General features: G+C 53.2%; 4 protein-coding genes across 4 annotated transcripts; 1 reads left to right on the top strand and 3 right to left on the bottom strand.

Moving 5' to 3' along the window:
• Positions 1-2811: 2811 nt before the first annotated feature.
• On the bottom strand, positions 2812-4400 carry HD553DRAFT_320554 (uncharacterized protein). Its single transcript, XM_046181159.1, has 2 exons — positions 3372-4400; positions 2812-3286 (listed from the first exon to the last, which is right to left on the bottom strand). The coding sequence occupies exons 1-2, from the start codon at positions 4233-4235 to the stop codon at positions 3101-3103; spliced, it is 1050 nt and encodes a 349-aa protein (XP_046032509.1). The 5' UTR covers positions 4236-4400; the 3' UTR covers positions 2812-3100.
• Positions 4401-9475, bottom strand: HD553DRAFT_320553 (fungal-specific transcription factor domain-containing protein). Its single transcript, XM_046181158.1, has 9 exons — positions 7853-9475; positions 6173-7405; positions 6046-6105; positions 5788-5981; positions 5549-5731; positions 4987-5479; positions 4800-4931; positions 4616-4732; positions 4401-4537 (listed from the first exon to the last, which is right to left on the bottom strand). Exons 1-9 carry the CDS (start codon positions 9005-9007, stop codon positions 4469-4471), a joined length of 3636 nt encoding a protein of 1211 aa, XP_046032508.1. The 5' UTR covers positions 9008-9475; the 3' UTR covers positions 4401-4468.
• Positions 9476-11830: 2355 nt separating this feature from the next.
• On the bottom strand, positions 11831-14414 carry HD553DRAFT_320552 (putative high-affinity glucose transporter of the major facilitator superfamily). The gene is made up of 8 exons (XM_046181157.1): positions 14089-14414; positions 13853-13994; positions 13607-13759; positions 13411-13528; positions 12798-13344; positions 12486-12719; positions 12271-12406; positions 11831-12196 (listed from the first exon to the last, which is right to left on the bottom strand). Exons 1-8 carry the CDS (start codon positions 14298-14300, stop codon positions 12002-12004), a joined length of 1737 nt encoding a protein of 578 aa, XP_046032507.1. The 5' UTR covers positions 14301-14414; the 3' UTR covers positions 11831-12001.
• Positions 14415-17340: 2926 nt separating this feature from the next.
• Positions 17341-20035, top strand: HD553DRAFT_278528 (armadillo-type protein; the record flags this gene model as incomplete). The annotated part of the gene is made up of 8 exons (XM_046178053.1): positions 17341-17740; positions 17821-18041; positions 18116-18208; positions 18282-18310; positions 18376-18711; positions 18777-19128; positions 19203-19500; positions 19584-20035. The coding sequence occupies 8 exons, from the start codon at positions 17341-17343 to the stop codon at positions 20033-20035; spliced, it is 2181 nt and encodes a 726-aa protein (XP_046032506.1).
• Positions 20036-21460: the final 1425 nt, after the last annotated feature.

Genomic DNA, 21460 nt, shown 5'->3' with positions numbered 1-21460 from the left:
ACTTCGGTTCGCTATCATCGCTTGTGGTTCTGGAGAGAAGACAGTGATGATGAATGGGATGTTCCAAAGTACTCCCGATTCCGGTACTCTTCCATCCATGAAAAGGTATTCCAGGTTTGGATCATAGCCAAAATGGCAGAATGCCGGTCGAGATACAGAAGCTGTAGACATCCTTGGCTCGATTGGAGGCAAGGTGTTCCACGGTCAATCGACAAAGGCGATAGCGTTTTGCATTATACGGTCAGAGGAATTCCTTCTTTGCTGCCATCAGAGTGTAAGACCCAGGTTCTTGCAAAGACTGGTGAGCTTAGCTTCTTTGATAAATCTGCCCTGAAATCAATGCTTGCCGAAGCTGGAGTCTCCTTAAATGATGTGGACACGAAATTTGCGGAGCGAGGCGCTCGTTTGAGATCAGGAACCGCTTATGCCCTGGAGATGAGACCTCGTACGTGTTGAAGATAATGCGCGTCGATTGCCAATCCTATGCTGAATGTCAATGGTCTATGCAGTTGGTATGACTAGAGATGGACAATGCTACTTATGGGTACCAACATCCCTTGACTATACGCAGCTGGTCCACCAGCGCTGGAAACTATTGGAGGAAGAGCAAGCAAGAATATCTGTTCGGATTGAGGACTCCAGGCAAACACCAACCTATTTCCCAGACTATTCCGTCAATTTTTTCTACCCTTCAAGAGAAAAGTATAAGTTTATAGGATGGCTACGCGCTATACGACTTCAGAACTATGTTCTACAGCGCAGGTCGGAAAGGAGGCAAATTAGCTTCATCAATCGGGAGGAGGGTCACAATTTTCCGCACAAGCGCATTGATGTGGATCTCAGATTTGCTCCCGCTTGTGCAGACTGGTACATAGCTGGTATCGAACCTGACTCAAGGCTAAAGGTCAACCAACCAGATCAAACTGAATGGAACCCAAGCATTTCGGCCCTTGGTACACAATTGAGCGTTTATACATCGTGCAATGATTGGCTATCTGCACAAGGGTATACGCCTGATGACAACACGTACTGCAACTCCTTTTCTGGATATCAGCAGCCCACTGAGCTTGATCAGATTGGCGGCCTCGCCACAGAGATAGCAACAGCCAGTTCTGTGGGATCCTCCAGGCTAGGGGGATCCAGCCAGGGGGATCCCGAGGTGGGCAAGCCCTTCGACTCTCTCCCCAATCGACCAAGGTCTGCGCCCGGTTGAATACTGAATGGATTATTCACTTTGCGCTTGTCATACAAAGTATAATGCTCGTCATTGTACAATGCTAGTGGCGAAGTTGCTAGACCCTTGTTGTATCCAATTCTATTTCAGTGACTGACTAGCGAAACTTGGGAAATGAATGCCGCGCTCAGGGCCAGGCTGCAGACTGATCCCGCGTTTCACCCTTTCATAGCTGTTTCATCTCAAGAAAAATGAACCGTTCGAGGGAAACATCTGCTCACAGTACAGCCTCGAGTAAGCACATCGAGGATGACCAGTGATGATGGTGGGGTATCACAGTTAGAAGCTTATCTAAAAGACACCAGCGCCGCGTATCCAGTATTCGAGGGCCAGAGAGACCCTCTCAAAGGAAGGTTTGGGCCAAGATCTTGGCAGATATCGATCAGCAAGCGGCATTGAAACGGCAAGACCTGACAGGTTTCCATGAGAAGACGGTCTATGAGTACTACAATGTCCGTGTCTTCTGCCATAGGATAAATGTGTGCTTATGCACCAAGATAGCGGATCGATCTTTGACAGCACATGTGAAAAGTATAGCAGCTCAGCCGCTCCTTGCTCTTTCCGCTCGAATCATCAATGTGTCTTCCTGGTCAGCCGAAGGGAACTAGTCATGTTGTGCAAGCCTGTTCAAGCAAGGATGCACTTGGCCAAACTCGTGTTTGCACCCACGACTTCAGTCGTGACGGATGTGAACGACCCACCTCTATATAAGGGCCATTTACAAAAGGTCAGGGACTGGTTATGACATCGAGATTGCTAGTATCATGGACGGCGAACCCATCTTGTTGAAGACTCACAATTGTCTAGATCTGACGCCTCGTAGATTCAAAAGCCATGCAAAGGGACAATTCACTTTCATAGTTGACGGTTGCATCCCCGATAGTTTCCCTTGCCTTGAAGACCGGAGATGTCTCTGTCAAGTTCCAGAAATCCGTAGTTTCCTGAGCGTCGTTACGGTCAGAAGTTGCCGACAGAGTCCTACAGTACCTCTCCGTCCGAATTTTTGCGTGATCGACCGTTTGAATACTATACAGGCTCATACTTCTCAACGGGAACTTCTATTCGAACCGCTCTGACATCCACTCGAAACCTTATTTTCGACAAGGCAGCGAGTGCTCTGAGGATGAGCGCTGTGTGGGACGCTATTGCATTGGCGCCGCTAAGGACTCTTGAATATGATTAGGCTCAGACACACATCTGATGCTACTGGTCGCCAATTCTATGGACCTCGTCGCGATAACCTTACTTTGGGCGTCCAAGGGCTAGCGTTACGATCTACCAGAAGCAAGAGGACATGGCCGACCCAGAAGAATCGGGATGCCAGCGCGTTTTCCTGTCCGTCTACATGGATCTCGGCGAGCGCATGGACTGCGAACCCTCAATTCCAGGTCCCATGCGATAACATGCGATAACAGAAGAGACTGAAATGTGAAGGAGGTCATGGCGCTAGTTCGAAAAAGGCGCTTCGGGCCTCCATGTTGAGCAGATGTCTAATCGAGTCAACCTTACCTCACCTGGCTGAATTCATCGCTTTATGTTTCACTGGAACCCTTTTCACGGTCGACCTTCTCGAGTTTGGATTGCACAGCTGTCGATCCCTTTACGGTTTCATATAGCAACAATCCTCGACGGCAGCGATGATATGTAGACCCGTGTGCCCTCAGGATCGTGACCTCTACGAACCGGCTACTTTGCCAGACAGGCTTTTCGTCCCGTCCTCGAGTCTCGACTCCACGAGAGCTTTGCCACTTGGAACTTTGGTTGCTCCTGATGCCTGATCGCATCAACATGTGTAATGGCGGCTCATTCCCCCAATCATATCTGGCTCATCGACTGATACGACCAGGATTGACATCTATCATAATATCAATAATCGTACTCCCCCTCTGCCAACCCGCCCGTCTCTCCCTCGTCCTTGTCCTTATCCTTGCTGTCAGACGTAGAGAGATCCACCTCGTCCTCGTCGTCGAAATACCGATCTTCTTCGTCCTGGATGACCAGCTTGTTCAACGTTGAAGGTGGTTCAAAATCGATCGGTGCATAGTCGAGCGTCTATAGGGCAAGGTATAGCGATACTCAAATCAGCGTGCAGGTCGCTCAAAGACAGAACGGGTGTATCTTTCTCAGAAAAACTTACATCGAGGCCATCCAAGAACAGCTCTAACAACCTCCTCTCGAAAAGTACCTTCACCTCCTCCTGATCCTCAGCCGGCAGACCGACCAACCTCGGATCCTCCTCCTCTTCTTCCTCCTCATCACTGCTCTCCTCAAACTCTTCCTTCCCTGCTTCTTCTTCCTGATTCCTTCTCCTCTCAAGACGTTTGGCGTCCCTCATATCTTCCCATTCTCTCTCTTCTTCGAGCTCGGCGAGGAATTTGCCGAGCTTGTTTACTTGGAGGACTCGTTTTCGGCGGTCTGCCTGAGCGGTCTCGGTAATCGCATTCATACTCGAGTTGGTATTAGAATCTGGATCGGGGGTGGTGGGCATGAATTCTTGGTTCGCCCAGGTGGATTCTTCCCGCATTCGGAACGAAGGTATCGTTGGTGTTTTCGCCGGTGCAGGTTCGCCTGACAAGGTCGGTATCGACCGTGTTGGCAATCCAACTTCCTCCTCCCCGTCTACCTCTCCAAAACTATCCTGAGCTCGTCTTCGTGGTCCTAAAGGATCCCCACCATAGCTCTCCCAGAGTACCGGCCATCGTCTCCAACCTTCCTCCGCCGTGAGCTGCCTAGCCCTCGATCCTCCTGCTTCGGCGAACAACATCCTCCTCGCCTTGACCTCCCTGATCGAGCTCCTCTCTCGGCTCGAAGTGATAGGAGCGTTGAAAGCCCATAACAACGTCGGCGGAATCCGGTTGAAGTGGGACTTGAGAAAGGTGATAGGAGGCGATGGGAGCTGATCTGCCGATTCGAGCGAGAGGTGAGAGAGGATCTGGTTTACGGTGTCGCGGTCGATGACGGGGGCAGCGTCGACTGTACGAGGTTGGTCAGGGTAGGACATTCTGACTGAGCACTAGTCGGAAGGAAAGGTGCTCGAATCGTGTGAGGGTTCAAGACTCCGCTATGATCAACAGTGGATGTGAATCGAATCTCAAGGCTACGGATATGCTCGACGATCAATCGAGGCAGAGCGCCGAGGATGATGACTAAGCAGAACCGACCATGTCGTCATGGTTGCGAGAATATATGTCAATTCTGATATAGTACAGCCAACCTGCAGCGGCGAGATCTACGCTAAGTGGAGACGGGACCCGGGCTGGGTTCTCGACTAGGGAATACTGAATCTGCTGTCGACGGCATGACCTGCGAGTTTTTCAGTGTCTACATCAGTCGATGGTTTCTGCAAACTCGAATTCAAAGTACGGGGGATTCGCAACTCACTTGCACGAACTGGATCATACTAAACATGTTCCAGAACGACTTGACCTCTTCGCTCAGCTGATCAGGGGTACGCGAACGGTTCAAGAGGGCCAGGATGATTCGCAAGACCTTTCCTCGCTGTAAACGTGTGCACAACGCGTCAATATCGATGACGTCCAGGAAATTAAAATATATCAGGGCTTACCATGCTCTCTCCGTTTGCAGCCAGATGATCCAGCGGAATGCTCGACAGCAACCTATACATCTCCCTAGCGGTCTGCTCTTGCGATTCAGCGACCGTGTCGGCTCCAGCGTCAAGGAAGGCCTTGAAGTCGTACTATAGAATAAAGCTTCCCATCAGCAGTGCATCAAGAGAATGGGCTGACACTTACTAAGGCGAATTGCACACTAGCGGCGGTGATCAAGCAGTTGGCGACCTGCATCCCAAAGATGGCGCTCATATCAGGCGGCAAATCCGGGTTGGTCGCCACCTCAGCCCTCTGCGTAGCCAAATCAGGCGGCAGTCCATCCAAGACTTCTCGGATCCGATCGTGAGCCCTGACGATCCATTCGGATTCCCTCCTGATCATATCATCCATCCCCATGGTCGAAGACGTCGCAGTCGGATCCCCCGGAGGTGGGTCGTTTTCCCACTGGTTGCTCAGGTTGAAGCGGTTGGTCACGCATCGATGACGGAACAAGACCTCGGACATGATCTTGAACAGCTTTGAGACGGCGACAAAACCGACCATGGTCGAGGTCCGGTTTGCGGGTTGAGGGAAGGATCCTTGGGCCGTGATGAAGTCGTCGTCGATCTCGAGTGGGAGCGAGCACAGGCCTTCTTGGTCGTTCATCATAGACGGTTGACCTGCAGAGGCTTCAGTCCTGGCGTATTGAAGGCATTGATCAGAACCCGTCATCCTGGCCAAACTCCTCGATTCAATCCCGACTCACTTGTCGATCGCATACAGATGCCAGAATGTGCGCCGTCTCAGCTGGATCTCCGTGTGGTCCACACCACTCGCAGCCGTCCGGGCATCATCGTGCATATTCATACGGTACGATAGCGCGATAGCTTCTGCCATGGTCGCCGTGGCCCTCGCTATCTTACCCGTACTCGTGCAGAAAAAGTAATCGCTACAAAGCACGGTCAGGTTCAGCCGGTACGGATTCGGCTGGATCGATCAACTCACCACATCAAAGTCCCGACCTGGACCAGATTTGGTTCCTTGTACCGCCTCGTCTGCAAGAGCTGACTCGCACGGTAACACGTGTTCTGCAGCTTTTCCAGCTCGCTCTGCGAGTAGTGCTCGATCATCCGGCTCTTGGGTGATTGCGAGATGACGTATGACGTGATCGACAGGAGGAAGGCTCGAAATTCGACGTCCTGCTCGATGGGAAGGAGATCATTAGCTGCCTGTCCGAGTAAGGCGCATGTACGATCTACTGACCTTTTGATCAAGTCGCGTAGCCAGGCAAACGGTAAAGTTGGGTTTGTGCACGATCGGTGTCTATCGCACAGGTTGACAACGTTAGCAAACGCTTGCGTCGTACATGCTCACGCCCAGGGTGTCTTACCAAAGCGTGCAGATGCCGGAGGTATAGCGAGATGAAGAAGCTAACGGTCGACCAGCTCGTCACGTCTTCGATCTGGGGCATCGTATGTAACGATTCTTGCAGCAACTTGGCAGGCGGGATAGAGCTCCGGTACCCATGCAGCGAATCTTGGCGACCGCGAGAAGTACTGTCACTCCCCGTGGTAAGGATATGCGGCGGCTCTTGGGGGTGAGAGTTGGGTGGTGCCATGTTGTTATTGTTTCCCATCATGTTGCCTGGCGAAAGCGAAGGCGAGAAACCTGAATGCTCCGAGGGTAAATGGACCTGCTGTGTGGTCGACGAGATGGCACCTGGAGGCAAGGCGAACTGATTCCCGCTGATCGAGTTTGAGCGGTACGATCCCGAATCGCCGTTGAGCATGGTCCCATTGTTTCCCAACATGTGCATGTCGAGCGCGTTGCCGGAACCGTTGGGTGAGATTCCGGTCGAGGGGTGGACGAAACCGTTGTTGGAACCAGATCCTCCCGGCATGCCGATCCCTACGCCGTTAATGATGTTACCTACGGCTGGCCCCACGGTCTGTCTGGCATACGATTGTGTAGGCTGAGAGTTCCCGTAATTGTCAAAGCTCTGCATCCTGCCTCCCATGCCTACGCCAGGGACGCTCAATCCGGTCGAGTTCAGGTTACCGGAATACGTCAGGTCCGGATGTCTATGTCCCCGTCCAGGACTACCCGAACCGCTAGCCCAGAGATCCGGGCTAGTTGTACCAAATGTCGGTTCCCCCGTATGCGACAAGTTCATCATATAGTCACTATTCAGGTGCTGTTGCGGACGGTATCCGTTGTTGTGCAGGTGATTGTTCATATGCCCGGAGATACCAGCTTTGTTGTCCTCCATCGGCTTATCATCGGGAAAGGCGAAATGCACCGAAGGTAACGGGGCGCTATGATTGATCGTACTCGAGCCGGTCGGAGGTTGAGCTTGTCCACTACCTTGACCTCGCCCGCTCGTCTCCTTGGTAGCCTTGCCGGTCGTCGAGCTCCGCCTTTTACTACTACCGCCTTCCTCTTTGGGCTTGTCCTCGTCCCAAGCCTTTCGCTTGTTCGACCCCTGACCCGTCATCCAGCTGTTGGGCCTTCCGGGTCGTTTGTATACGTGCAGGTAGGTACACTCGAGCCCGATCGACTTGCACCCATTACACTGCATCGGCGGAGCTTGCGGGTCGGGAGATTCGGTTCGAACGCATTTGATCTGATGCGCGTGAAAGGATCAGTATCGTCCATTGCTCCAAGTACGTTTCAAGCCGGAGACAACGATTGGAGACTGTGATTAAACGTCGAGTCCGGTGTATTCTGGGTGTAGCCATCTCGCCGCAACATCTCCATGTTCCGCTGAGCAGCACAACGTCGTGCCGACGGTCTTTGTGCACTCTTCCGCAAATACGGCCTCGCACGCCAATTTCGTCACCAATCAAAGAACAGCCACCCGTCTTCTTTCGTCATCTTCTCCCTGCATGAGCTCGAAGCTTGCGGTAACACATCTCCCGCATCTGTTCCGACATTCTCATTTCCATTCCGCAATTCTCGCAAACTCGCATCTTCCCAAGATACTTCTTCCACATGTTCCACCCATCCACTCAAGCCCCCTCGGTGCGCTCAAAAACGGAGAAGAAGACCTGTCTTTCCGCGAGCGACTCACCTTCCTCTTCCGACAGATATCGCAAGTCGGTTTCCGATTCGGGTTGAACCCCGCCGCTCCTTCCCCTGAACCCGAACCTGAACCTGAACCGCCTGGGTTTGATCTTTGACCTTGTCCTTGACCTTGTCCTCCGTTCGAGTTTCCGTTCGAGTTGGAGTTGGAGTTGGAGTTGGAGTTGGAGTTCGACCCAGATCCAGACCTAGATCCTTCGGCCCGATCCCCGTTGCCATTCCCACCACCACCACCACCACCACCACCGTTGACATTCCCACTCGAGTGGGAATGCGAGTTCGAATTCGAACTATTACCCGACCCTCCGTTCACGTATGAATTCGAATTCGAACCGCCTCCCGAACTCCCTCCAGCTCTCCCGATCCGTGCGGCTTCCCTAGCGTCCACCCCCAACCCGATCGGGGCTGGACGTCGGAATCCTCCTCCTGGCGCACCGGTTCCGCTTCGACTCCCATTTCCAGTCCCATGTCCGTTTCCGTTGGTGTTGGCGTGAGAGTTCGCGGTGATATTCCCATTCAAAGGCCCAGCAACAGACTTCCGCCTCTCGCTCTCACTTTCACCTTCTCGCTTCTTCCCCGTTCCATCAGCAATGCTATCCCTCCGCCCTGTCCCGCCCCCACTAGTATTGATATTGCCGGTCCCACTCCCGGTCCTCGGGACAGACCTCGATTTGGCCGCTTGGACTTCAGATCGATCCGCATCTGGGTCTTCTGGATCTGGATCGGGTTCGTATTTCCTCTTCAGATTCAGATTCATATTCGTTCCCGTCTGATTCTGCTGCTGTTGCTGTTGTGCTTGCTGTTGATGGTGTTGTTGGTGCTGTTGAGGGTGCGCAGATCGTTGCGAATGTGAGGGACCATCATAATTCGAATCTGAAGCTGAAGAGCGTGGATGATACCCCCGGTGATCACGTTCTTGGTCCTGGTCGTGGTCATCTTCTCCTTCGCCCGAAGCGTCTTCTTCTTCATCTTCGTCTTTCTCATCCTCGTCCTCGTCCTCGTTTGCATTGTCACGATCGTGATCATCTCCGCTAACGTCCCGATCTCGGAATCCGTTATCATGACCGCCGGTCGTATGGGGCCATGAATACGGGTACGAAGGTTGATAGGCTGGTTGGGGCGGGGGGGCCAAGACGGACATCATCTTCTTCTTCTTCTTCTTCTTCTCCTTCTTTGGCCTGGTCCTCAGCCTTGACCTCGTCTTCTCAGTCTCCTTCGAGCTCCAACCCTGAATTTACGAACGAGGTCCGACCTCTCGTCCAGTACGAACACCCGGTCGTTGCTTTCCGTCCTCGTTCTCCTTCGTGTCTCCCCCACTCTGTTGTTTAGACTCTAGACTCGAGTCGAAAGACCTGGTATGGCGATCACAGCGAGAGGAGAGTGGCTAGTGGAGAGGTCTTTCGAGCAATCCTACTTGCGCTCTTTTCGCGTCCGAGTCACCCCTAATAGGATTTGGCCGATCGTGTCCAGGAAAGCCAATATATCCTCCCGGTCGCCTGGAATTGGGAGTCTGGATGACGAACAAGCCGATGGTGATATTGATTCGTCGCAGGATGATTGACGGTGTATTCTAATTTGATGATGGAAGGGATGTCTTTTTCTACCATCCATGTACTCGAACCCTGCGTTCGTATGGTCCAGAGGGGGGGGGGGTCCAATTGCCGGATGCAACTCGATCAACACAGGTGCCCCGTCCACACCCACCGCTTGCCCCTCGCGACTGTGCCTGGTCGCCCCTCGTCGTCGTCGCGCCTGCATGCTCACGCGGTGCAACGCAGCATTTGCAGACTCACGTGACAACCATTCCAAAGGTGTAGCGCAAGTCTCGCTAGTCCCGGCTACTTCGCGGGACTTTTCACTACCGGACGAAAGGATCATCCCCCGGCCCGGAGCGCTCAAAGGAGGGGGAGGGGAGGGGTGTTTCGGGCAAGCGACTGCTCGTTTGGGTTCTACGTTCTCAGGTCAAGGGGCATCGAACTCCGAAAATCGCAAGTCGATGATCGATGAGAGTGTTTCATGAGGACCAGAGGTGCTGGACTGAATGTTTCCGTAAGCCACCTCTTTTGGGCTCAAGATTCCTGTTTGTATCGTATCGACAGAACGATCCACGGTCAATAATATGGACTGGGAATGAACTTGAAATTATAGGAGCAGATCCAGCATCCCTTACAGAAGAGCCTAACGACTCTCTCGAAGGGCCTACAGTAGCCATGGCAAGGGTGCAGGACTGAGGGAAGGTAACGGTAGGTATGCATAGCTGTGTCATACCGGATGTCAAACTATTACAAGAAGGGTACTAGTTGGGGCATCTCCAAAACCATCTGAGACCTCTGAGGCGATGCAGCGCATCGAACGTAAAATTGCATACAATAACAATGCTCCAGAGAAGACGGTCGGTAAAACCACAAAGGTAATCACCAATACAGAGTTCATCATCAATCATCACTCTATTCGATACAGAAGGACCGCCAACCCTGATCCCTATGTCGGCTACCCTACCGAATTCGATGAGGTCAAGGTAGCTGCGGCCGGTGATACCTACAATAATAGTAGCCCTCTCCGCCGATACTTACTGTATGGCAACAATAGCACGGGTCACAATGATAATGAAGTATTCCAATGCAATGCAGGGTAGAGAACGACCGGGGCGAGTTTGGCTTGGACCTACCCAGATAGCAGTGTCCCCTACAAACCTGATAGTCGGCTCGTACTGTAATACAAAACTGTGCCGAAGAAACCCAAAAGGGATCAAGTCTACCACCCCGCAGCGATGCCTGCGTCACCAGACATAGACATACGTCGGAACTCGATCTTGAGGTCGGCTGCAGTATCGTACCGAGAGCTAGAGATTAGAAAATGGTCGCCGGCTTGTATGACTGGACTGGACTGAAAGGTGAGGTCATATATCGAATAGATGATCTATCATCACAATGTAGACCAAGCCGATTGGACTACAGTATTGGGCAAATTTGAACGTCGATTCAGCTCGATTTTTCACCGCGTGCTTTTATTTTGATGATAATACTGTAGACGTCGGTGAATGAGGATACCGTGTCACACAACCATTCCGTTGGACCAGTGACCTCGAGTGATCCCTCTTCTACCGCACCCCACTGCGTTCGGGTGCCGTGTTATACAGTATCATCCGTCACGGATTCGACAATGGCTTAAGCTGATCTTACCAGTCTATTGCCTATCATACCGGCGCACAAGATCGACTGCGACCTATCCCGCTCTTCATGTATCACTGTTGCAGTCTCACAATGCCATTGCACAACGAGAGAGTGCGCCAGGACAGAACGAGCCTAGCCCGATGGTCCCCCGGTCAGCGAGAGACATAGGACAAAGACGATAGCGTCTTCAGCGACCTGTCATCCCAGACTCGCGATCTTCATCACCAAATCCAAACGAAGAAAGTCAGTTGCTTTCATCTCCCCTCACCACGAATCACCTAGCGATCGCCGAGTCATGGACCCGCGCGCCCGGTAATCTATGGCTTTAGTTCAACGTCAAGCCGACCGTCATCCCCGGATGCGACTCTCCTTACTGTGTCAGCGCTATTCAAGGCGATCGCGCGATAGCAGAATTCCTACTCTGGCGGACCTACAGTTCATAGCAACCCTCTGATGGAGGAAGCAGCAATGGCCAGATCATCTACGACAAGCTAGGCCAATGGGTTGACTTGACGTCTTCGTGACGAACGTGCTCGCAAAAGAGGAAACACCACTTACGATCGGATCGCGCGCGCGTGGGCTTGAAACGTTTAGGATCTGCTGAAACGCGCTTGTTGGGCGCGATTTGACACACTACTGCTTCACCATGCGTAGCCTGACAGCCTTTGCTTTCCTTGACCGAGCATCGTATCGCAAGGCAGCCCCGATCTGTTGGAAGTCAGAGGAGGTTGACGATTCGCGAAATGTAGATGCAAGTGTTCGAGTAAAGATCGATCGACCTGAACCGGAAGGAATCTGCGCAATCAAGTGGGAATATGAACATCGCGCTACCTGTGTACAAAGGATTATCGACCTGCTGCCGTGCGACCATTACATCACTCCATTTCGGATTCCCCAGCCTTCCTTTCGTTAAGACAAAAAAAGATACCATACAAGCAGACCTTCGACTATGCATCGCCCTTGCTTTACCTGGGATGACTCCTCGAGGCATCCTCGTCGTGAACAATGTCGGTCGTGTACTTCTCGTCGTCGTCCACCGACTTGTTCTTCTCGTTATAGGCCATACCGGCCGCACCGGCGTTGAATCGCTCGGTGACGGCTCGCATACGGTCTTCCTTGCTGACCGAGCCGAAGACGATGTCGACTTGCTCGAGCGAGAGCTGCGGGGAAAAAGAGACCGGAACAAGTCAGCGGTCGAGCTCGTACATAAGAAAGGACGAGAGAGTTGGCTCACCTTGATGGTCTCGGGGATCCAGAGGGAGAAGATCAAGTTGCAGAAGTTCAAAGCTCCAAAGAAGAAGAAGATCCCACCCTTGTTAAAGGCGATGACGAGGAGCGGGGTAGTCTTGGTGATAGCAAAGTTGTTCAACCTGCAAAACGTCACGACCGTTCGAGATCAGTCATCTGCGCACAGTATCATTCAGCACGAGGAGGAGCAACGAGACTCACCATTGAGAGGCGTTGGCGAAAGCGATACCGTAAGCCCTCGACCTGGTGTCGAAAAGCTCGGAGATGTAGACCCAGACGAGACCTCCCCAGGAGAAGCAGTAAGGGATGACGAAGAGGTAGATGAGGACGGCCATCCCGATGGAAGCTCCCGAAGGCGACTCAGCGTTCCTGTCAGGGGGGTGGGTGTTGAAGACGGCACCGATCATCATCAGGAAGGTTCCCATACCCAGGGCACTGGAGGGCGATGAACGAATCATGTCAGCCTCGGGCGATCGAAATGGTGAAAACAAGAGCTGTCGTTCTGGGACTCACCCAAAGACAAAGTACTTCTTCCTTCCGGCACGCTCGACACCGAACGCCATGAACAAGGCGGTCGCGACGATCTTGACGAGTCCGTAAACACCCGAGGCCAAGAGTGAGGCCTTGGTCCCCTTGATACCGATCGACTCGAAGATCTCCGGGGCGTAATAGTTGATCGAGTTCTGTCCGGACCATTGTTGACAGACGAACATCATGATGGCGATGAAGAACCTCTTGGGTTTACCCTTGGCGGTGATCTCCTTGGTCCAGGAGACGCCCGCCATGGCTTCCTTGTCGGCCTCGACGGCGGCGATGATCTCGGCGAGTTCGGCTTGGACTCGGTAATCGTCCTCGGGCCTCAATCGGACCCAGGCCAAGTTCTTGCAAGCTTCAGAGTTCCTGCCCTTGCTCGCGAGCCATCGAGGGGATTCCTTGATGAACGGGATGATGATGGACATGATACCGACAAAGACGAGTTGCATGGCGACGGGGATCCTCCAAGCGTTCGAGTCATTGGGACCCAAGAAGGAACAGGCGTAGTTGATCCAGTACGAGAGGGCTATGAAGTAGGAGGTGGAGGCATCAATATAAACGTCTATTGGATGGCCTGAGATGATCGACTTACCGACTCCGGTGACGACGCAGACTTGGAACAGACCGGTAATGTTACCTCGGATGGCAGCGGGAGCCAACTCGGCGACGTAGGTAGGACAGACGGACGACTCGATACCGACACCGAAACCCTGAAAAGAATGTCCCATCATCATCATTAGCATCAAGTGGCGAGAGAGATCATATGCCTCGACCTGTCCGAAACTCACGGCCAAGAAACGACCAGCGTATTGAAAGTTCAACGAACGACCGAACGTCTGCAAGAAACCTCCGACGGCAAAGATGGCACATCCGATCATGAGGGATCGCTTTCGACCGATGGCGTTACTGAGCGGGGCAGCACCGAGGGCACCGAAGAAGGACTACGGTATCGAGGCAAGTCGCGAATCGAACAAGGGTAAGCGCACGCCCCGCGAGAGGAGAAGCTTATTATGTGAGTGACGGATGAGACTCACTCCTCCTTGCAAGATCGAGACGATGTTTCCCTTGATGTCGGCCAACGGTTTCCCCGTCGCGGTGATTCCCATATCACGGATGAAAGCGGGCTGGGCGATGACTCCACCTCCAAGACCGGTATCGTAACCGAAGAGGATGATACTGAGATGTTTCGCAAGACAAGGCCATCCGATGGTCAGTCCAAGTCGATCTCGCGCGCGCGTCGCTGATGACCGAAAGGCTCGCGAGGACTCACCCCATGTATGCGGCAAAGGCGAGGACGAAAGCCCGGTAGTTTTGCTTGTAACCCCCAGCGTTCTTCTCTTCGCCAACCTCAAAGTTCTCGTCGCCCATGGCATTGTGGTGGTCGGCTACCCGGGCAGCTAGGGTGTCCTGGTACGCCTTGACCTCCCAGGCGTCCTGTTCGGCCTGGGATCGGGAGAATCCGAAACCTCCCATGAAACCCATCGTGTGTGGTTTGTTGGTTGTGGGGTGTGGTGGGTGGTGAGTGGTGGGTGGCGGTAATGTGTCGATCGTGGGTGATGTTGTCGGATCGATCCCGTTGGCTTTGCTCTGGCTGTCACTTTGCCCACCTCACAGTCATTCGCCCACTCGACATGATCTGGCTATATATACACAAGGTCCATCACCACCACACTCTGCTCGCTGCTCGATTCATTTCCCCGGATCAGATGATATGCCACGGCCCGGTCACATCGGCCCGGGGCACTCCGGCCCCACGGGACCGGCAAGCCATTCTTATGCGGGGAGGCAAGGTGGGAGAGGCAGGGGAAAGAGCGACGATCGTGCCGGCGATCCCCGAGCCTTGCTCCTGCCCTGCCTCGCCCTGCCTGCTCGCGCGTGTCAAGGGGGTCGATGCGGCGCACATGACCGAATCAGAATTGTTTCCGCGCGTCAAGCACACACACAAAGAAAGAAATCGGTACGCTTTCATCATCAAAACGAGATCTTTTCCCTCTTCTCCCCCTGTCGAACTCGAGCTCGCTGCCATATGAACGGAGAATCCACCCCCTCCATCAAACCAGTCGCCAAGCGAAACACGAAAAGGGGGACCTCCACATTTTCCCCGGCTGTCTTTCGGCCACCGGCAAGACAGGGTCGCAAAACGATTGCAATAATCTGATAGACCGGTCCGAGGAGCGCGATCACGATCGACAATCGACTCGTTGACAACACCTGGGATCTGGAATCTCGTCTGAGCTTCCGAGGATCACATGCGAAAAACCTAGCTCCTTCTGGTTCGAAGGTATCCACTACTCCATTTTGCTGGATCACCCGGAATTCAATTTGAACTTGTACGGTTGCGGGTCGATGCTCGTGATATGCAGCGCGATGCGCTTCCATAATCCTACCGTACACCTTTAGTAATACCTGACGCCTCGTCTTATCATCACGGATCGTACAAAGTAGTTGACGAAGCGGCCCAGATACGAAGTCCACTTCCTCCTCCTCCCAACCCTCCATCCCTGTCTTGCAAGAAAGCCGTCCGCTGTGACTCGAGCGAACAAATCGTCGCTCGGCATGTTCCTCGGCAACCTCAAATATCGGACCGGTCGACGCGATGAGATCTCGATGGATCAAGTTTATTGACAGGGCCGTAGGGGGAGTTCGGACCGTATAGTTCCAATTCCAATACGAGTGAGATACAGTATACCTAAGATCAGATGTCTCGATCCAAAGAAGCTCTGGTTCATTGGCGTCGTTTAGGCAATCGAGTATCTTTTCAGACCGGTATGAGCGCCCGTCCTTCCGAGCTATCTCGGAAATCACCATCTCCATTTTCTAGAGTGTACATCAGGTCGTGCCGTGTCGTTGCGGACTTCCTGTAGCAGGTCGTCCTACGGTATCGTGCTCGTCCTCTGGCAATGCGATATATACCGATCATGTCGACGGACTCTATTCGGGTGAACGCTATCCATGGGCAATAGCCAACGTCCGCATCGCATCGTTCTCAGAATGGTTGGGTCCTGAGATGTCGGATCACCACTTTGTAGAGTATATCATATGAGATCCCTTGGTTCGATTTCCGAGTGTAATGAGGTATCGTATCGGCTTCCAAGTTGGGCCATCGCCTACAATATGAGGTGATCATCGTCTCCGCAGACTCCGAAGCGAGTTCGAGTGCATTGGTTGTTCGATATTCCTGTGGTAATAGCCTGTAGCATCGTAGCGTATCCTTTGCAGCTATGATAACGGGATTCACCCTTGCATGCGCTCGACCGGAAATGAAGCGAGATGGAGATCGAGATCGATGATGCTGAAGCTAGCCCCGGTTATAGCAGCGATAATGGATCTGACACCGAGTTGGGAGTCCAGGCCCATCGCGGAACGACGCCGGAAGATGGATATATCGTTCGAGTGAGCGGGATTTCGGCCAGAGAGTCACAAAGCCAAGCCGCTCGGGCGAGTCGTATGAACCTAGGGTGCAGGCGCTCTCAGTCTACAGAAGAGGTCTTAAGCGGAGCAATCTCGATGTAACCCGCTCGATCGCGAACAAGTATTCGCGCTCCTGTGAAACAGTTCCCTTCCTGGACCAAGCTCAAAGCGCCAATCAAACCGTTGGTCTTCGCAGTGACAGTCCCTCAACCCTGTTTTCGATTTGAACATTCTCTTTTCTGAGATAATTGATCACTGCCCGGTCGTTCAAGGATTTTGAGTCATACGCCACGATCAAGTGTTGGAGGCTGGCGGACTGGACCAAATCTTGCCTTTGCCATTTTCTCGATGGTATATAACCGGCTGTGATCGTGCCGCCGGACGTCTTTATGCGATCACCTCGTTCCAATCCAGCAAACGGTACTGCTGCCACTACCGCTACTGCTAACAACGGAAAAATCTCCTCGGTAGATTTGGACTTGTTGTTGATGCGACTGCCAGAGGGCTTTAATGACGCCAGTCGCGGGATTTCGCCAGTCCTCTCGAGGCTCTTCGACCCTGTCCTCAAACTTGCGCATTCCTAGATTGTTGCGCATTTGCGTGGCCCTCATCCGTTCTACTATACTAGATACGTCGTCGTGAAAAGTCAGTGAAAATACATTAGGAGTAGGAATCCAACATTTAGTCCAACTAGCATTTCGAGACCTCGAGAGGGATCGAATCGCCACGAGTTGTCAAAGGATTGCATAGCACGCTTGTTCTCGGGCGATCAGCCACATCGAATCTGATCAGCAAACGGGCACTATGTGTAGTCAGCTCACAGCTTGTTGTTGAGATGACCAGTAAGGGATCGTCCAGCCGTGCGCCCGTCGAGTCCGAGGTTGTCGCAGGGGTCAAACAAGGTTTCAAGACTCCTTAATGCCGTAACCCAAGTCGCTCAAATCACGTGACTTGTCGAGATTTCAAAACTCGAGAGAGAGCACCGCACCCCCTCCACTACTCCCTACATCTTGTGCAGTCAGCTCGAGAAACTACTGCCTGCATGTCGTGTATTCAACTGTCTGTCGATCCACCTTACCCCCTCTAGCCATCACATTATCATTCGACAACCATGGCACCCCCCTCCAACTCGAAAAAGCGTTCCGCTGGTGATCGCCCGTCCTCCGGTCCTCAGAGCAAGAAACCCCGCGTCGCCGCTTCAAACGGCTCGGGTGGTAAACCATCCGCCTCGAAACCAAAAGACTCCAAGCCGACCCGACGAGGAGGACAGAATGTGAGCAGGGAACCTAAAAAGGCCGAACAGGAGCCCAAGCGGAAAGCCCCGATCACTGGACGAAAGTACGAAGAGGATCTCGACCTCGAGGAGGATGACGATGTCGATATGGACAACTTGGAAGAGGACGAGTTTGACGAAGACGTAGAGATGGAGGCCGGGGATGGTGTCGAGACCGGTGCCGTGGGCGATGTACCGGCTGGTCTCGATGGTGAACAAGCGAAACGTCTATCAAAAGGTAAGTCTCCTTCTTCCTCCGTCACACCAATCCCTCAGCCGGCTCATCATAACATAACGTCACTTTGCTCGTCACTGCAGCCGAGAAAGCCGCCCTGCACGCCCAACAACCTCACCGAACAACCCTCCTTCCCTCTCACCCTCTCCTCAAAGACACCCTCTTACCGCTCTGGGAAGACGCTCGAAGAGCCGACCTCTCCAAGGAGGAACGTAGCAAGAAGATCAAACAGTTGTACGAGGCCGTCAAGGGTCGAGTGAGGGAGGTCGGACGGGGCCACAAGGGTGGGAGGGTTTTGCAGACGGTACGTTGGGAGGAATGTCGTAGATCAAGTACAAGAGAGTTTTAGCTGAGAGAATCTTGTTTGTTGCTGCGCAGATCGTCAAGTATGGGGGGAAGGAGGAGCGGAATGGCATCGCCGTCGAGTTGGATGGGCTGTACAAGCAGATGTTGGAGAGCAAGTACTCAAAGGTGAGTGTCGACATCGAGCTTGTGGGACAGGGCTCCAACTGATGATCTCGCTTATCGGTGATACTTCGTGCAGTTCTTGATGGCCAAGCTCATTCGTCATTGGTAAGTTGATGCCGAGCGAAATCCCGTCATGAAAGAGTCAAGCTGACCCAACTGTCTTCCCACAGTCCCTCGGTCCGACTTTCCATGATCTCCCAACTCTCCCCTCACATCCCCACCCTCATCGCCCACTCGCACGCCATCACCCCCCTCGCAGACTTTTACGAACTCCACGCTTCGTCCAAAGAACGTCGACTCATGGTCCGCGCTTTTTACCCTAAAGAGGTTCTCCTGTTTGACGGTCTCGGGATCGGTGGGACTACCCCAGAGGGCAAGGATGAGATCAAGAAAAATGTGGAAAAGGGCATCGAGATCAAGGGGTTGGTCAAGACGCTCGAAGGCATGGGAGAAGGCGCGATCAGGACGAGGGTTCTGGACCTGTTGATGGAGAGGATCAGCGCGATGTAAGTGCCACGCAGATAGCGTCTTTTGATGAATCTCGACTGATCTAGGTCATGATCTTTTTCAGCTTCAACTCGACTCAAAAGGAAGCCCTCGCACAGGCCATCTTCCACCGACTCGTCCTCGAATACCTTCAAGCCATCTACGCCTTCCTCCCCGCCGACGAGGCCGACAAGAAGATGCACGACCTCCTAGACGTCTGTATCGAGTCCCTGGCCGATATCGTACACACAAAGGACGGATCCGCTGTGGCACGTGAGATGCTCGCGAGGGGAGTAGCCAAGGATAGGAAGAACATCTTGAGGGTGTTGAAGCCGCATTTGAAAAAGCTCTGTCAGGATGCCGAGGCGCAGATGGTCCTCTTCACCGCGTTCGACGTGGTGGATGATACCAAGATGATGGCCAAGGCCATCTTGACCGTGAGTCTTTGCGTGGGCGTGAACATGTCGCCGAAAGAGTCGAGCACTGACGGGCCCGGCATTGAGAAATCTAGGAAGTAGCGGTCCTCGCCCCTGGCTTAGCCATGCACAAGACCGGCCGTCGAGTCCTCCTCTATCTCGTCACTCCCCGGTCCACCCGTCATTTCATCCCCTCGACGATCAAGGACTTGGAAGCGACCGACGCTACCGCTGCAGCAACTAGCAAGAAGAACAAGGATACTCGAAGAAAAGAATTGAGGGTGGCCATCAGTCCGGATATGATCAAGCTCGTCGCCGAGCAGGGGGAGGAGTTGATGAGGGATGCAGGGGCGAGCTTGTTGGTCACCGAGATCATGCTCGAAGCGGAAGGAGGTGAGTGACAGGGCGAAACTAGAGGTCAAAGGGAAAGAATCCCTGCTGAACATGCGTTGCAAACAAATACCGCTTCTCTACAGACAAAACCGAGGCGATCCAGGCGCTCGTACGACCCATCGGCCAGACATATCCCAACCCGGCCTCGGTCGACCCTGAACAGGATCCGGCTACCGCACCCATCTTGGACATTTCTTACGCCGACCGGGCTTACAAGACCTTGTTGGCCGGAGGTCGATTCAACAGTGCGACGTCCAGCGTCGAATCCGCCAACGAGGAACTTCGGAGTCAGTTCGGCAAAGCCTTTTGGCAAGCTCTGACGAGCGAGGAAGCTGGTGGGGAATCGAACGCCGTTAATCTCGCCCTGGGGAACGCTCCGTTCGTCGTAGTCGAGTTGGTGGACAACTTGAAGATGGATGAAGAGCTCGGACCGGTTGTCAAGCGGGTGTTGGCGACCCCAGAGGTGATGGGTCAGGTGGAGAAGAGTTGGAGGAAGGGTGCGAGCCTGTTGCACCAGAAGCTGGCGTCTCTGTGATAGATGGTAGATACTAGGGCTGTGCGTTGTGTCTGTACTTGTTTCGGTGTGTGCGCCTGATTGGATGTGCCATGCGTGTGTATCTGTTCATTCGATCGACCCTCTCATTCGGTTTCCGTGTCGATTAGTCATCATCATCTTGTACCCAGAAGAGGTCGAGGGGATACAAGGACCTACGTTTTACGAACCTCTGGACTTACCGACCCATGACAATGACGACAGCTTGAGAGATGTAAGACATGCGAGTAAGCTCGCTTTTTGCGGAAGCGGTTCTGACAGAGTGGCTTGGATGTATATGTTACATCGGATCGGATCTTGCCTGTCATGTGATGTGACCCCTTTAACCCTTTCAGATCGTGGATCCGAAGCGGATAATTCGATTCGAATTCACCAATTCAGTTCAGAACCGATCTTCCCTTTTGCATTCGTATGTCTATGCACGTCAACTAGCTACTAGCTATTAGCGGCCCCTGAGGGGGACGATATACCTATGGATGGCGCACTAGGGTAACACGATGAAACAGCAGAAGACGACTGGTTCCTCTGAATGCTGTGCGCCCATGGCTCATGGCGGTAGTTGTTTACGTAGGCAGAGGACGGCGGCGTACGTGTGTCATCGCAGCGAAGGAAAAAGCCTCGAGCTAACCGCCAGCGCGGGTCGGGAGCTATCCTGGATTTGTTTTTTTCTCGGTTTGGCTGCTCGTTGCTTGTTGACAAGAGGCAAGAGGATTCAGTCATAGTAGGCTGTTCGATCGGAACGCTGTGCTTGCGCTGTGTGAACGTAGGCTGTGAAGGTGGGCACGCTGTGTCGATGTCTGATCGCGAGTTGCGAGTTGCGAGTTGCGAGTTGCGAGGTGCGAGGTGCGAGGTGCGAGGTGTCGAGGTCGATTCGGTGATCCACGTTACCCATTCCCCGAAGTGTAAACGTCGCCCCCGCATGGTATGGCATGGGTTTGGTCTGGTCTTGGCTCTCGTAATCGAGGCCTCGCCCTCCCCTCCCCTGCCCCGTGGCACAGAAGCTGTGCCCCCGCTGTTCGCCCGCCCCCTTGCACTGGCAGCACTTTTGATTCCATCATCCATCAAACGACCTTGATCATCACAAATCTCCCATCAACATCACCATCAATCCCATCACACTCACCCTCTCGGCCTCTCACTTGTTGTTGCTTGTACGTCCGTAGCAACTGCGTAACCACATCCAGACATCCTCGACTCCATCTCAAAGGCAGGTCGAAGCCCAGATCGACATATCGAGTAACCGGTCACCCCCCCCCCCCGTCCCGTCCCATCTCTTCATCTCCCTCACGTTCATTCCCCTCGCCTCCCATTGACGCGGAGGAGGATCGATCGTCGAAAACAACAACCCTACATCGTCCTAACATCCATCTACGTCCTGTCACGACACACAAACAACCTACAACCACT

Source organism: Filobasidium floriforme, assembly GCF_021052385.1.
Source record: "Filobasidium floriforme strain CBS 6241 chromosome Unknown HD553scaffold_31, whole genome shotgun sequence".
In the NCBI taxonomy this organism is placed as follows: Eukaryota; Fungi; Basidiomycota; class Tremellomycetes; order Filobasidiales; family Filobasidiaceae; genus Filobasidium; species Filobasidium floriforme.
The sequence above is the reverse complement of the archived record's forward strand: the minus strand, read 5'-3'. Positions and strand labels throughout refer to the sequence as shown.

Coding starts and splice junctions, on each gene's coding strand:
- HD553DRAFT_320554 (XM_046181159.1), bottom strand. CDS start 4,235: ATGTCCTACCCTGACCAACCTCGTACAGTCGACGCTGCCCCCGTCATC. Junction 3,287..3,371: donor TGTTCTTGGATGGCCTCGAT/GTAAGTTTTTCT, acceptor CTTGCCCTATAG/ACGCTCGACTATGCACCGAT.
- HD553DRAFT_320553 (XM_046181158.1), bottom strand. CDS start 9,007: ATGATGTCCGTCTTGGCCCCCCCGCCCCAACCAGCCTATCAACCTTCG. Junction 7,406..7,852: donor ATATCTGTCGGAAGAGGAAG/GTGAGTCGCTCG, acceptor CACGCGCATCAG/ATCAAATGCGTTCGAACCGA. Junction 5,982..6,045: donor CTACGCGACTTGATCAAAAG/GTCAGTAGATCG, acceptor CCCATCGAGCAG/GACGTCGAATTTCGAGCCTT.
- HD553DRAFT_320552 (XM_046181157.1), bottom strand. CDS start 14,300: ATGGGTTTCATGGGAGGTTTCGGATTCTCCCGATCCCAGGCCGAACAG. Junction 13,345..13,410: donor CTGCGTCGTCACCGGAGTCG/GTAAGTCGATCA, acceptor CCTACTTCATAG/CCCTCTCGTACTGGATCAAC. Junction 12,720..12,797: donor AAGAAGTACTTTGTCTTTGG/GTGAGTCCCAGA, acceptor ATCGCCCTCCAG/TGCCCTGGGTATGGGAACCT.